The sequence below is a fragment of the Protopterus annectens genome, chromosome 6.part0 (assembly GCF_019279795.1).
Source record: "Protopterus annectens isolate FY-2018-M chromosome 6.part0, PAN1.0, whole genome shotgun sequence".
NCBI classification, from domain to species: domain Eukaryota; kingdom Metazoa; phylum Chordata; order Ceratodontiformes; family Protopteridae; genus Protopterus; species Protopterus annectens.
The window spans coordinates 1,626,934,267-1,626,949,386 of record NC_056737.1 but is presented as its reverse complement, the minus strand read 5'-3'; the positions used below and the strand labels follow the sequence as shown (position 1 = coordinate 1,626,949,386).

The following is a 15,120-nucleotide window of genomic DNA, read 5'->3' as shown; positions in this document are numbered from 1 at the left end:
AAGATTAGTAGCCATCTAAATAAGGAAATATGTGTATGCCTTGCAGTCTGCAATGAACTATCATAGCAGCTAGACTCTTTGTAAAGGCCGTTGGAACTGTGGATAATCCAAATAGCAATGACAATAACTGATAATGTGATCTAGCCACACATACTGTCTGAGAAAACTTCTGAACTCTGTGGCAATGGAAGTGAGATGATACGTATCTTTTAGGTCCATTGTTACTAAATAACTCTGAAGAGGGATGGCAAGCACATATCTTTGGGAACTTTCACAAACAAGTTGAGAAAGGATAGGTTGAATTGGTTTCCAGGACACATCCTTTTTGGGACCAGAAACATTCCTGTATAAAATACTTTTCCCAACTGTTTGCGAGCATAGGTTCTATGACTAGGAGAAAAAGTTCTGTCTGGTTTGGAGGATGAGAAAGAATTTCCTGAAAAGGAGGGATCTTTTCCCAGCACTATCTGTTACCCTCTTGAACCACTCTCAAAACCCATTTTTCTGATACATTATTTTGCCAAAAGGGCATATTTGGAGACAATCTGAGTTTTAGACACAGGGTAGGGGAAGTAGTGTGGTTGTAAGGGGAGAGTGAGGATTTATCATATTCATTCCTCTGTACGCATCTGTCATTATTTCTGATAGAATTTCTGCTTCTTGTTGGAAACTTCCTGCAATTTTTTTTTTATAATTTTGTTTGAATGAAAATTGTAGGTATTGCTTACTCTGTTTTTTGAAAAAAAAAAACAAAAAAAAAACAGAATTTAAATGATTTAGAAAAAGCATGTTGAAAAATCTTTGTAACCCCTTGAATTAATTTACCCTCCTCATCAAACTGAGCACCCGAATACAGCTGGACCAAATAGAATTTCTTTAGCTAAGTGAGAATTTAAAATTTCAGACTTGCCCTATTCAGAAAACTTCTGATTACATACCCCAAGCAAACCACCTCACCACAGTAGCAGTAGCTCTGGAAACTGAATCAGAACAGCCATACACATTCTTCAATGAACGTTTATATACTTGAAAAAGGATAAAAATAACCGAATGAACAAAATATCTGCTTTCTGAAGACAAAGTAGCAGAGAAGTTCGCCAAACTTTTTAAACAAACTGCTACAGTGACACTAATGGAGATAAAGACTGTGATATAAAATAACTTATGATGATAACTAAAATTAATAAGACACATTATCAATGTGATCCCCAACACTTCATCACTCAGAAACTGCACAAGATGACCAAAAGTTAAAAAAAAATCAACAAGTCAATCAATCAATCAGTTAAAGTTCAACAAGAAAAAAAGTACAGTATACATTGTTTTATTTTGCTGCTTTTCACCTAGGTTAGTGTGTGTGTGGGGGGAGGGCATTTATTTAAAGGTTAAATATAGGAAGTGCTTGTGTACACTATAGTACTTATGAGAAAACAATATGACAAGTATAATAGCCATGCATGTCATGCAGTACAAGTCAATTAAATGGTTTAGTGCGTCATTTAAATTCTACTGTTTGATTCTGGAAACTTAAATTCTGCTGTATAATTCTGGAAACTTGATTAAGACAGTAGGATACCAATGAGAAATGAATATGTATAGCTTGACCAAATACTTGTCTATATCTGTCATGCAATGTTCTTATAAACTGTTAATTATATATTAATTTAGGAACCAGAGGTTGGGGTCTGAAAATAAATGTCCTGTTGCAATGGTATATGTTTTCCTAGTCACTGATAATTTTAACATGAAACACAACAGGCTGCTAAACCTTCCTCAAGATATATTTGCCTTTACTTTACCAAATTGTGTTTTCAGCATGCTGTGCTCCCCCCATACTTTTTAAAAACAATAGTTGTGTTCACTTACCAGGTGTACCAAATTGAATGCAGTTTTCCAGAGTTCTTACAAAGTCAGCATCACTCAGTTTAATGATGTGAAGGGTGTTTGCTTTTTCCATATTTTTAATCCATTTATTTGCTTGGCCCTGTGGATCTATCATCAAAGGCCATCGCCTGGCATTTCTGTACAAGAAAAATATTACATTAAGAAATAAATACGATCTACATAGTTTTCTTTATTAACAGCATGTACATTTATTTTGTTAAAGTTGTTAGCCTACAGAATTCAAAATATCATAAATAACTAAATATGCTTTTTTCTGCAAGCAATGGTAATTTTTCACATGAAAGAAAAGTCATTCTAAAGGACAGAAGATAAAATGTCAGTTAAAGTTTTGACTGCTTACTTAAATCAAATAAAACCTCCAAAATAACCAGTGCACTGGCTTGAGAAGTCAAGTGGAAAATGAGGAGTTATGCACTTACCATAACTTGGTATATGTGTTGTCCTTCTTCATTCGTCCTCATAGATAGGTTACAGATCTGATCCTTGGATCCGACTCAGATGCATTTTTCAGACTTCAGATTTCAATCTCAATCTCTTCCCACTTCCCATAATGCAACACAAACCTCTAAGTCCTCAGGTCAAGCTTGTTGCCTATGTCTATTGATTTATAAGTACAGGATAGAAAATAAAGAATTAGGACTAAAAACTTAGGAACTAAAGGTTCCCGAATGTCTGATATCCTTCCAGAAATGTGAGCTGGGGGATGGCAGGAAGGGAAGGTGAGGAAGAATGAAGAAGGACAACACATATACCAAGTTATGGTCAGTACGCAACTCCTCAGTATGATGTTGTCCTTTTCATTCTTCCTCACAGATGGGTAGATTCCCCAGCTACATAATTCTTGGGAGGCCCTCAAGGAAGGATATGCCAGAGCACTGTCAATTGAAGAAAGCTCTACTCCTGGAGACAATGTACACTTGCAAAAGGTGTCACAAGGTGACAAGTCTTAGATCAAGTGGCTGTAGCACAGATATCAACAGTAGAAGTTTGGAGGAAGATCGCATACGATATCTGTAGAGCTAGCAGAATGTCTTTAGGAGGGCCAGACAGTTCTAGACTGTTTCTAGTATAACCAGCTAAACATTGTCAGTAATCTGGTTGGTCAGGATAATACTGGAAACCACTAGACCTCAGTGGGGAGGAACAGATATACCAAATGTTGGCAGATATCTGTGCATGACAAAGAGAAAAATGTATAAATATGTCTTAGAAGAAACTGAGCAAAAGAACGACAATTTAATGGACAGAACAATGCCAGACCCTGTGGCTAATGTAGGCATAAAGGAAGAATTGATATGGGAGACACCCGATCATAATTCAAATAATGTAAAGCAACATGGAAGACAAGTGTAGGTTAATTAGTTTCTGGGTCAGCCCCTACAGATTAACCCTGAGATTCCAAGGTGGAACGGGATCTTTATAGGGGATCTGAGCAGAAAATTTTCTCTTATGAGGGCTTGCATAATCTGTAATAGAGAACGGAGGCGATACATAACCAGAAAGATAATAGGTATAGCAGATAATTGTAAAATTATCATAGAAGGAAACGAAATTTGCCCCTTCCCAAAGTGAGTGGAGATAAAGGAGGAACAGCAATGCAGGGCGTGAAGATGGGATTAGATCTTTTTGATGCCTTTACTGGAAAAACTTCCACATTTATTCCCTTGTGCCCCTAGGAGGAGTCTTCTGGAAGGCCAGCATAATAATATGAACAGAAGGAACAAAGGTAGCTAGTAGTACCATCACTGAAGCAGACAGTAGTGCAGTAACTAAACAGTGTAAAGGCTTGGATACTGGATCCCAGATGGGAGAGAGAGGAAACCCAAAATAAGCACCAGGCTCTATTGTGGATATTTTAGAGAAGAAGAGTACCTGCTGCACTTGTTAAATGGAGAAGCAGAGAGGTCACAGTGAAGTTGGCCCCAACAGATGAAAACAGATTCAGACAGTTTGGTAGGGAACCAAATGTGATGAACCAGAGAAGACTGGCCATAGCGCTGGACAATGCCAGCACAGGTGATGCAATTAGAAAAAAGTTCAGTGACATGCCCGTTCCTAGATACTCATGGCCTCTACACAAAAAAGGTAAGAACGGATTCCCCTGGTTAGTAGGTATGCCAGACTAGTGACCTACTGTTAGTATGCACTGTAACAGTCCCTAGGGAGAAAGTGCCCTGAAAAGCATTAGACATTGGAAAAGAGGGAAAGGGGATTGTTCCCATACCTAGGACATAGAAATGTCACTTGACCTCCGGGAAACATAACATCACCTGATCAGCCCTCCTACCCCAGCTGGAGGTGCTGTGGTCATTGTGTCTAAGGAGGAGGAGGAGGAGAAATGGCTGGACTAGATGAGGGGTAGCTTGGCTGGGTCCGCTGGCAGAAATGACATCTGCAAAACTGAGAAAATCTTATAGTAGCAGGCCGAGGCTGAAAGAAATGGACCAACAACCTGCCAAAACCCACTGAAGGACCTGTATAAGAATCCTTGTTGGAGGACTAACAATATGACCATTGATATGGGGCTAAGAATATGTAAGGTTACTATTGCTGGAGGAGACATAAGTGACAGCAATTCCTTTACTGGAATTCTTAATGGTGTGAAGCTATGAAGAGGCAAAGATACTATCTGATCCATGGTATCCAAAAGGAGCTGATGCTTAGGGAGTCTGTATTGGGAAGAGATTAAAATGTGCCAGCTTTATTGTGTGATGTGCAGGGATCTGGGATCTAAAAAAAAGTAATAGGTAATTCCAGGCGTGTAGCAGATGCTGCTTGGTTAAGGCAAGTGAAGAGTCAGTCACCAAAAGATGGAGCTGCTAGGATCCTTAGAGTCTCAGGTGAACTGCAACCAGTGTCATGCATTAGGTAAACACTCTGGGGGCTGAGCTGAGTGAAAAATGGAAAGAGCTCTGAACTAGTAGTGACTGTTATCACTTTCTAAGCACATATACTGATAAGGCCTACTGTAAACACATATATGAATGGAATTTGACAGGAAGCATACTTGGTCTCGGTCCTTAGCTGTAATAGCAGCACAGGAGCAACCATGTGATGCCATCCTAAGGAGGAAAGGGTCATTGGGGGGGGGGGCAATGATGAATTACACAACTGATAAGAAAACACAGAAACAAACTTATGAAAGTATTATGTACTGAAGAAGTGTGCCATTGGTAAACAATGCATCATGGGGTGCCCCTGTGAGGACTTGCGCAGCCCCAAAAAAGAAAACCATAGTGCTGAGCATGAGAAGGGAAAAAGGAACAAGCAGGATTTCAAAAATCATCTCCAGTACTGTACAGCAGATCACCACCCAAAAAAGAACCAGTTAAAATGCCCGTTTCAGAAGGGAACAAGGAAGGGAACACTGCCAGGAAGAGAAACCCCTGTAAAGTCCCTCTTTCTTTTCTTCTTTTTTTTTTTTGATAGATTAGTATTAAATGGGGGAGAAACAACCCAAGAATCATTTTAACCTATATGCCAAATGTCACGTCTACGAAATAGCATAACAGAACCTAAAGTAGGGGAGAGCATCTCCCTAGGGTCAAGACAGGGCAGAGAGCCCTAAGGTTCACACGTGAGGCTTATAAGTTCATAGAAGTACAAAAGACTAATGAGCACAAGATCTTTTAAGACATAGCCAAGCATGCCAAAACCCCTCGCAAATTCTGATGTTCCTGAAAGGTGCAAGAAGGGTTTTTAGGATGTGACTTTCACGAACAGGGTCCTGGGAAAGAGCAGTTAGCTGACAGCCTGCATCAGCTAAAGAAAGGTGTCAAACCAGGTGTGAATTTTCTTAGATGTAATTAAAAGGGAGGTGGGTAATTCCATCAAAGCAAAGTTTGGAGGTCAGGTCCCAAATGCTACCCCCACAGATTTCAGCAAGACCCCCTCCCAAGCCATTCATGCTTTCCTGTGAAAGGAGGAGGAAGGCAGCCATTCAACCTCTCAATTGTATAAACACAATTATTTGCATCTAGAAAGCAGATAGAACAACAGGAAGTATGTTGCTACCTATCTGCACTAAATCTCCTAATGCTCATTGAGAGTCAAGGTCAACCAAAATGAAGAAATTCACTGGGTCCGAGGGGTTTCCCAGATCCTGAGGAAGTCCACTGCTAGCTAATCACTCCAGACCCAAGAAAAATGGAACCCAGGAAAGGACCTAGTTTCTCCCGTCCATGCACTACCCTTTGGATCCTAAAATCTCTGATCTGGAGACAACTCAGCTGTAACTGAGATAAGGCAGCCCAAACAAACTATATATAAAAAAAAAAATATATATATATATATATATATATATATATATATATATGGATCTACCTTACAACATCGACACTTCACAACACCGACAACGACTTAGAAGATCGACAAGTCAGAAGACCGACGGAGGAAAACACCGACGCTGAGAACACTGAGATGGGGAAAGGATGTGTAAGTATGCGGTAGTGACGGACGTTAGGGTCCGAGTAAGGTAAGTGTGCGATGTTGACGGTCTGTAGGGATAGGGGTGGGATAAGTGAGTTAGGGTTAGGGCGCGGGTTAGGTAAGGGTGCGAGTAAGGTAAGTGTGCGATGTTGACGGTCTGTAGGGATAGGGGTGGGATAAGTGAGTTAGGATTAGGGCGCGGGTTAGGTAAGGGTGCAGTAGTGATATTTTTTGGGTTAGGGGCGGGTTAAGTGAGTTAGGGTTAGGGCGCGGGTTAGGTGAGTGTGCGATAGTGACGGACCTTAGGGTTAGGGTTTCGGTTAGGGTTGTAGATAGTTGTGTATGTAAGGGTTAGTGTTGGTTTGTGAGGATTTTGGTGTGCTTGTGTTGTGTGTGTGGGTTTTGGACAGGGGATTTGTTTTGTTTGTTGTTATGATGTGTCGAGTGTATGCGGTGTCGTGTTTGTGAACTGTCGATTATGTGGTGTCGGTGAAGTTGTTGTCGGTGTTGTGAAGTGTCGATGTTGTCAGGTAGATCCATATATATATATATATATATATATATAAATCGGTCTACCTGATTTTGTCGACATGCTAAATTATCGAATGCTACTTCGTCGATGTACACAATATCAAAGCCCCATTTCACTGACTCAGGAACTATGAAGACTTTCCCATGCTAAGTAACTGGTTGTGCAGGACATTCAGTTTTGTCCTTTTCCCAGCTGTAGTGTGATCTCGGAGTTGGTATGTTTAGCTAGGGGGGCTGGGGGGGGTGAGCAGTCCCCCACATTGGGGGGTTGTGAGGTGCATAGCCTCTACCACTTGGGTGGATTATGGATGGTACGGTTTCGATTTTTTGAGTAAGTGGTTACTTATCATGGGAAATTCTGGGGAGTTGAAGTGGAGCTTCAATATCGTGAGCATCGACGAAGTGGCATTCAATGTTTTAGCATTTTGACAAAATATGGTAAATCCATATATAAATATATATATTTATTGTAGGGATGAAGCTGGGTGTAACCTTCCTATATGATGTTGTCCTCCTCATTCTCCCCACAGATGGGCCATGGATCCGAACTTTGGATCTGCAACCCATCTGCAAGGAAGAACGAAGAAGGACAACACACATACTAAAGGAGGGCAAGTACATAACTCCTCATTTAAAAATCGCATGTCTGAAGCCACTGGATCTAAAGACAGATCAGCTGTCTCTGCAATCACTTAAGATCCGAAGGCTTCAGATCCTAGAGCAGAAAACCCTTCCAATCTTCTGACAGCTCCAGGCCTGTGGACACTAGATCTGTCAGAAAAAAGGGCAGTCCACACTTCATGCTCCCATGGACTTTCTGAGAGAGCATCACAAACCCTAAGATCGTCGGATCCGAATAGAGTCTTAGGTCTGAAACAACCACAGCTGCTCAGAAGTCCTGGATCCAGCACTGATGGATTAGAAGGTATGGTGAGAAAGACAGTTTCAGGCTAGGGGAGGAAAATAACCAACTTTCTGGATCCGAGGTGTGCTCCAGATCCAAAGGAAGTCATCTCAGAGTGGTAGCACCAGATCCCACGGCTGCTAGTAAGGTGCTCATTAGTCAGATCTGAAAGCATAAAACTCAATGACCTTCTGCACACCACAACATTAGCCTCAAGACAGCGAACCTGTCAGATTCAAGGGAACTTAGGATCTGAAGGAGGCTGTAGGAAAACTCGGATCCGAGGCATAGGATCTGAGGTCCTGGAGTGCAATGGTCTGTTAATATGCAATGGTCTGTTAATACAAGTTTGAGCCCTAAGACCAGCAATACTTCCAAGGCTAGACAGTTAAGACAAACTCCCTGCTATAACTGGCTTTGAAAAGAGCAGCCCCAAGCACAGCACAGGACCAGGAAGATACAAAACTCTGTACTCCACTATACTGACAGAGTGCTCTACTACTTACTTACTTTTTTTTGTTTAGAGGTCCCCAAACAAACACACAAGAGAAAGGGGGAAAAAAATAAGAGCTCTGATCTCAGTTTGAAAAAGGTTGTGTGTTGCATTATAAAAAGAGGGAGGAGCTCAAGATTGGAATCTGAAATCCGGAAATTGCGGCCGGATTGGATCTGTAACCCATCTGTGAGGAAGAATGAAGAGGACAACATTCTGTTTGTCAGCTCTGCAGTCACTGTACAAATCTAAAACATTAATCAAAGGACAAAGCATGTTTGACAATTATGTGTTGCCTATGACCCTCGATATATCACAAGAGGTGAATTTCAGATACTCTATCTGCACAATGTACAAAGAATAAAAAAAGGCAAACATCTTGGGTACATTGTAATCGCAAAAGCATTTTCATGTGCAGAAAAGCAGAATGCCCTGCTGCTCTATGAATTAATACTTAGAAGAGAGTAACCATTTCTAAATATTCTGTATTAAGCTTTTGTTTCAATAATTAATGCTTAGAGCAAAATCAGAAAAAGGAAATGTATACTTTAAAACTCATACATCCTTTCATAAAATTTTGCTTATTTTGGGTGATGGCTAACATTGTCCAGAAAGGATCATTTCACTTACCCAGTTAAAAGTGCACAAGCTGTAGTATCAGTGGTACTACTTTCTGAACAGCAGAAAAGGATATACTTCTATGCTACCACCATTTCTGCTGTGTCTTTATTCATAAAGATCCAGCTGGAAAGCCTTAAGGAATAAAAGCAGTTTCTGTCTTACTTTGTATAGGGGTAAGCATTAGGGTATAGGCTAACAGCTCTGGAGTCCCAAACCTATATTTTGTCCATATTCATTCATTATATTAATTATTTAATTATTTGTTTGTTTACTTGTTTAACATAGGTAGGTAGATTAGCAGAAAGCCATATTTTTTTTTACCAAAGACCAAACATAAGAACATCAAAAGTGCTGGGTGCATTAGCAAAGCCATTTTGAGATAGTATACATAATAATTCATATACTGAATTTATAAAATAAAGACAAATGAGAAGCAAACAGGTCCTTTAAGAACAACTTAATTAGGTATAGGTGGCAATGCAAGTTATAGATAATCATTAGTATACATGCTGAGAAGAGTACTTGAAGCCATGATCATATTATTTTCATTATTTCTTCAGTAACAAATGAACTGTGTATTATAAATTAGAGGGGAGTCAAAGCCACATTATAGGTTCATAGGTACTTACTAATCCATTGATCTGTGAGAATCTTTTGCCCTTTTATTCGGCATATGCTCGAATAACCGAGAGATGAGCCAAACAAGGATATGTTGGGACATTTACAATGAGCAGAAAAAAAGTTCTACATTTTAACAACAAATTACTTATACCATTTTCAGTTTACTGCTTTGTTTGATCACTGAGACATTTTATAGGTGATCATTTCATGCCGGATGTGGAGGCATCTAATTGTTTGCCTCAATTACACATTTGGCAGCATTATTTCAGTGTACTATTTGACATCATAAAAGGGGAGTCTGGCTACATTTATCACCAAGACTTGGGATGGATGATGAGGATAGCTCTCAAATGTCCAGATTTTTTCAGAATGACCAGATTTTTACCTCATATTTCTGGTTTATTCATCAAGACATTTGAGGCTTTCTGGCAGTATACAGAGTATTGGAGTCACTAAATAATAACAGACATTTGAGTTTCAGATTTCATATCTTTCCGAAAATGCATGCTAATGCATAATCTATTATTCTAGTGACTATCTATGTTTATAAGAGCAATATTTAAAATATGTCCCTATTTTTTGGGCCTTGCCCCCACCCCACCCCCCATTATTTTTGGTTTTGTCCAGATTTTTCACACTAAGAGGTTGAGAGGTATGATGGTGAGTAAGGAAAGATTATGCATGACTTGCTGATGTTTCTTCACATGAGGCCTAGCATTCTGTGTCTTCACTATGCTTGCTGATAAATGCCTCAATCCTTTCAGAAAATTCATTGCAGATGAGAAAGCTTGTGTAACTGCCCAATGGAAAAATGTTATCATATGTCCTATTCTTCTTGAGTTAGGAATGCTCTCCCTCTTTGAGGCACTCAGGACTACACTCAAAAAGTCTTTATTCTGGTGACAACATCATCTTCTTCAAATTGCTCAGAACGTCTGTAGAACTTAAGATAAAAATCAGTCTGATAACCATAATAGCTGGAGTTAGACCCTAGTTTCAATTCCAATTGACTTAAAACTAAAAATGTTGTTTCCACACTTGAAACCTGAAGAAATGCCTGTAAGGCATAAAAACTGGGATGCGTCAATAAGTATCTAGCAACTAGCTAGGCTTCCTGGATCATCTGAGATAGATCTGACTAAACAACGTTCATCTTGATTGCCCTTATGCTGAGATGTCTGCTCAGAAAGCACAGGTCCAGAATGTTTTCTCATGTTCCTTTGTCCCTTTTCACAGCAAGAAAGAACCTTAAATAAAGTAACATTAACTTTAAAATAAAGGAGACAGTACTACTAGCATACCCAGTTCCCAAAGATTTGGCTGCCTTACTAGACCACTCTAGGCAAGAATAAATTGTTGGGGCACGGTACTGGATTTTTTGCATGCCATGTTGGGATCCTCCACTCCCTGACATCAGTTACCATCAGTGGTAACTGAGATTAAGACTTATGGCATGCTCATCTGAAAGTCACACTGGTGGAAGGGTTCAGCAGAGGACAAAGGAATGTGCTTTAGCTGAGACTGTTCCACTAATTGTACATATTCTGTCAAGAAAAATATACAAATTATACAGCCTATATTTATCCTTGTTTTGTGGTTCCAAGCTTGTGCTGTATATTCCTTCTTCTCCTATACTGATTTGGTTTCTGTACTCCTAGCAATTACCATAGGACTTTCAAGCAAAGTGTGATGCATCTGTGGTTACAGACTGAGTAGAGACTGGAAGAGAGAAAGGAAGTCCTGGGTGAAGAGACAACTGATTCATCCCACCAGAGCACTTCCATTTTCATAAACTCCAGCAGTGGAATTTAAAATGATAGGTAGGAGCTGGTGCTGAGTTCAAACTGGAGATACCACTGAATTTTCTTTGTGTCAAGTTTGACCAAAGGCATCATGACAACAGTGGAGGCTATGAAACAAAGAGTTTTGAGATATAATCTGAGAGATGGTGGAGTATGGATGAAAAAATAACAGAAATTGCTCCTGTAACACTTAATTTTGTCTTAAGGAAGAAAGACCATGAGTGTTGTATCCAGAAGACAAATCAGAAACACTACTCTGTGAGGAGGACTAAAGGAATGAGGGATTTCTCTTTGTTAATCTGAAATCCCAGACTGGGAAAAAGTTTATTATCTAAGGCAGATATTCTTTTTTTCCCCCAATTCTTTTTATTGGTTTAAATGAATGAAAACAATTATAACATTACAAGTGAGATAACATGTATAAGCCGAAGAACAAAAAGACAAAAAAAAACAAAAAACAAAACCAAAACCAAAAACCAGGTAACTATTTACAAAAGGCATCTACGATATAACTAAGTACAAAGAATTTCTAGTAATTAACAACTGAACTATTATATGTTTAACAGTTCCATTAGCTTTGTCCAAGAGTTGTATGTAGATATGATTCTATAAGTCCTTAATTTAATAGTCAACAATTCCAGGTAACATACTTCATTCATAATATTGGAAAATTTGCTAAAAGAGGGAGAAGATTCATTTTCCAGTTCCTTGTTATGACTTTTCTGGAAACTGATAAATACTCCATAAAATTGGGTATTTCAGTTTTTTAACACATCTAGGAAATGACTTACTTAAAGCAAAGTGATCTGAAAAGAAAGACTGTAAAAAGATATTCATTTCATCCCAAAAAGAACCCAGAGATTCTTGACAGCTTGTGAAGGAATCTACAAAAATCTGACAATTGTCTAAAGATGGGAAAATGTAAATGACCTGCTACCTGCAATGGGCTTTAACATGAGCCAGGTACTTTGTAGAAATGTTTGGAAATGTAGATAAACTAAATGCCAAAACAGAAAACTGAAAATGTGAACCAGGTAGAAAAATGCAAATAGGTTTTTGAAATCTTTGAGAACTGGAATGTGGTGAAGATAGAAGTTATGTACTTAGCATAACTTGCCATCTTTGCTGTCCAGTTTCATTATTCATCACAAATGGGTCTTTTGATCTGTCCTCAGATCCGACTTGGCCATTTCTTTCAGACGTATGATTCGAGTCTCAAACTCTCCACTCTCCCATAATGCCTCACTCCTCTTCAAACCCTCATATAGAGTTTGCTGCCCCTTCCTAAAGATAGTCAGAACAACAGTACTAGACAAAGAAAGCAATTAACCGGAGCCCAAACTAGGAACCAGTGGGTTCCCTTATCCTCTAGATCGATCTCCGCTGTAAAAGAAAGGGGGTAAGGAGGGTGGGATGTGATGCATAATGAAACTGGACAAGACAAATGCCGGGTTATAGTAAGTATATAATTTCTAATCTGATGTTGTCCATTTCATTATGCATCATGAATGGGTCAGAGTCCCTAGCTACATAAACCCTGGGAGGACCTCAAGGAAGGATATGCCTCAGCACCGTGGAGCCATCAATGTTGTTTCTGGAAATAATGTCTAACCTGCAGTGAAATACAAAGGTATGAGCTGTGGACCAAGTAGCTGCGGCACAAATTTCATCAACAGGGGTCCTTGCAGAGAAGGTGGACGAAGCAGAAATAGATCTGGTAGAGTGAGCTCTAACTGGATAGGGGAGTTGCTTGCTTTGTTGAGATAAACTGCAGAAATACAATCCATAATCCATTTGGCTACGGTGATCTTGGACACAGCCTGACAATCTACTTGGAGAAGAAGCAATGAACAACTGTTCAGATTTTCTGTGAACTTTAGTCCTGTGCAAGTAAAAATGTAACTGTTTTTGTACATCCAATGAATGCAACATGTATTTGCCTTTATTGGAGTCATTAGGGAATAATAAAGACAAGTGAATAGTCTGGTTAATGTTTGCCTCTGAAGCGACCTTTGGTATGAAGGATGGATTTGTTCTAAGTGAAACCCTATCTCTGAAGAAAGTTATATATGGTAGTTGAGAAGACAGAGCTTGCAATTTTGACACTCTTCTAGATGATGTAATGGCCACTAGGAAAGCACTCTTCCAAGATAAAAATTTTAACTCACATGAGCTAGCAGGTTCAAATGATTTCTGGGTAAGTCCCTGAAGTACCAAGATAAGATTCCAAGGAGGAGAAGGATCTCACTGGCAGTCTGAGATGAAAAACCCCTTTCATAAAAAAACAGACAAAGTTTAGAAGTGGAAACAGTAGAGGGAAAACTATTGCCCTTCCCACATGGAAATTCATGATAGATGCAAGTTGCAACTTTACAGTGGAAAAACTCTCTTTGTACTCGAAAAGAGAGCTAAGAAACATAAGGATGTCCAGGTCTGAAGCAGAAAAGGGGTCAATATTCCCCTGTGAAGCCCAAATAGAAAATCTCTTCCATTTATTATGATATACTTTCTTGCTGGAAGACTTCTGAGAAGCAAGAATAATTTCTTGGACCAGGGAAGCTAGCCTGGACTTTTATAGAAATACTGGAAGTGGAGAAACCATGCAGTCAATTTGAGGGATCAAAGATTGGAAATCTGGCGTTCCAATGTATGGGAAATCAGAGCCTGCCTGGGATCCAATATCCATGGAGGATATTTGCTGTGAGACCACAGGAAGGGGAACCATACCTGATGAGGCCGGTAAGAAGCAATGAGGATTAGATTGGTCTCCAACTTGCTGGCTTTCTGTAGAACTTTGGGTATCAGAGGAATTGGAGGATAAGCATATTGGAGATCTGTGGGCCAGTCATGGACTACAGCATCCCTGGGTGACCTCCCAAGGGGGGATCAGAGTGAAGTACTTGCTGCAGTTGCTGTTTAGGAGATATGCAAAAAGGTTGCATCAAGGCTGGCCCCAACGGCCGAATAGTTGATTTGCTACTGACTGGTTCACGGACCATTCGTGTGTACTTAAGACTGGTCTGCTCAGTCTGTCTGCCAGAACACTGGACTCCCCCAGGATGCGTGTTGCAATGAGAAAGCAATTTGAAGAAGTCACCAATTCTCAAACCCTCATGGTCTCCCTGTACGATGGGTATGAACGGGTTCCCCCGTCTGCCTGTTGATGTACCAAACCGCTGAGATATTGTCTGTCAGAATTGCAACTGTCCTCAGAAGAAGGCAGTCCTGAAAGGCTTGCAATGTGAGAAGGACCGCTCTCATCGCCAGTACATTTATGTGCAATTTGGTCTTTGTCGTGGATCATGTGCCTTGGACTATCTTTCCCTGAAAATGACCCCCCCCACTCCAACAGCGAGGCATCCGTGGTCACCATGGACATAGAAGGGGGAAGAATGAAAGGTCTTCTGAGACTGAGGACATCTGTAATAATCCACCATTGTAGATGATGCCTGCAAATCAGAGTTAGCCTGACTGGGGTTGACAATGAATGGCACCGAATAGACCATTGTAACACTAGGGTCCACTGGAGAACTCGCATGAAGAACCTGGCAAGGGGCACTAGAAGAATGGCAGCTGACATGGATCCTAAGGCCATGAGGACCAGTTGAGCTGGCAGTGTCAGGGTGTCTAGCAAAAGCTGAACCTTCTGTCTCAAGGATCTTATTCTCTTGGGGTGGTATGGCTGCTATCTGTGTGATTGTGTTCAACTGCATTCCTATGATTTTGATGTTCTGTACAGGAGTCATCTTGGATTTCGCTGTGCTCACTGATTCTCAGATAATGGAGCAGGTGCAACAAACCTGAAAAGTCTGAAG

General features: G+C 40.1%; 1 protein-coding gene across 1 annotated transcript in view; it reads right to left on the bottom strand.

Annotated features, from left to right (window-relative positions):
- The window catches only part of DNAH7 (dynein axonemal heavy chain 7), a 4,771,155-nt gene that overhangs the window by 1,432,570 nt on the left and 3,323,465 nt on the right, over window positions 1-15,120 (bottom strand). Inside the window, exon 44 of the mRNA XM_044073696.1 lies at window positions 1,867-2,021. Within this exon, the coding sequence (XP_043929631.1) occupies window positions 1,867-2,021 (155 nt within the window). The remainder of the gene's footprint in view (window positions 1-1,866; window positions 2,022-15,120) is intronic.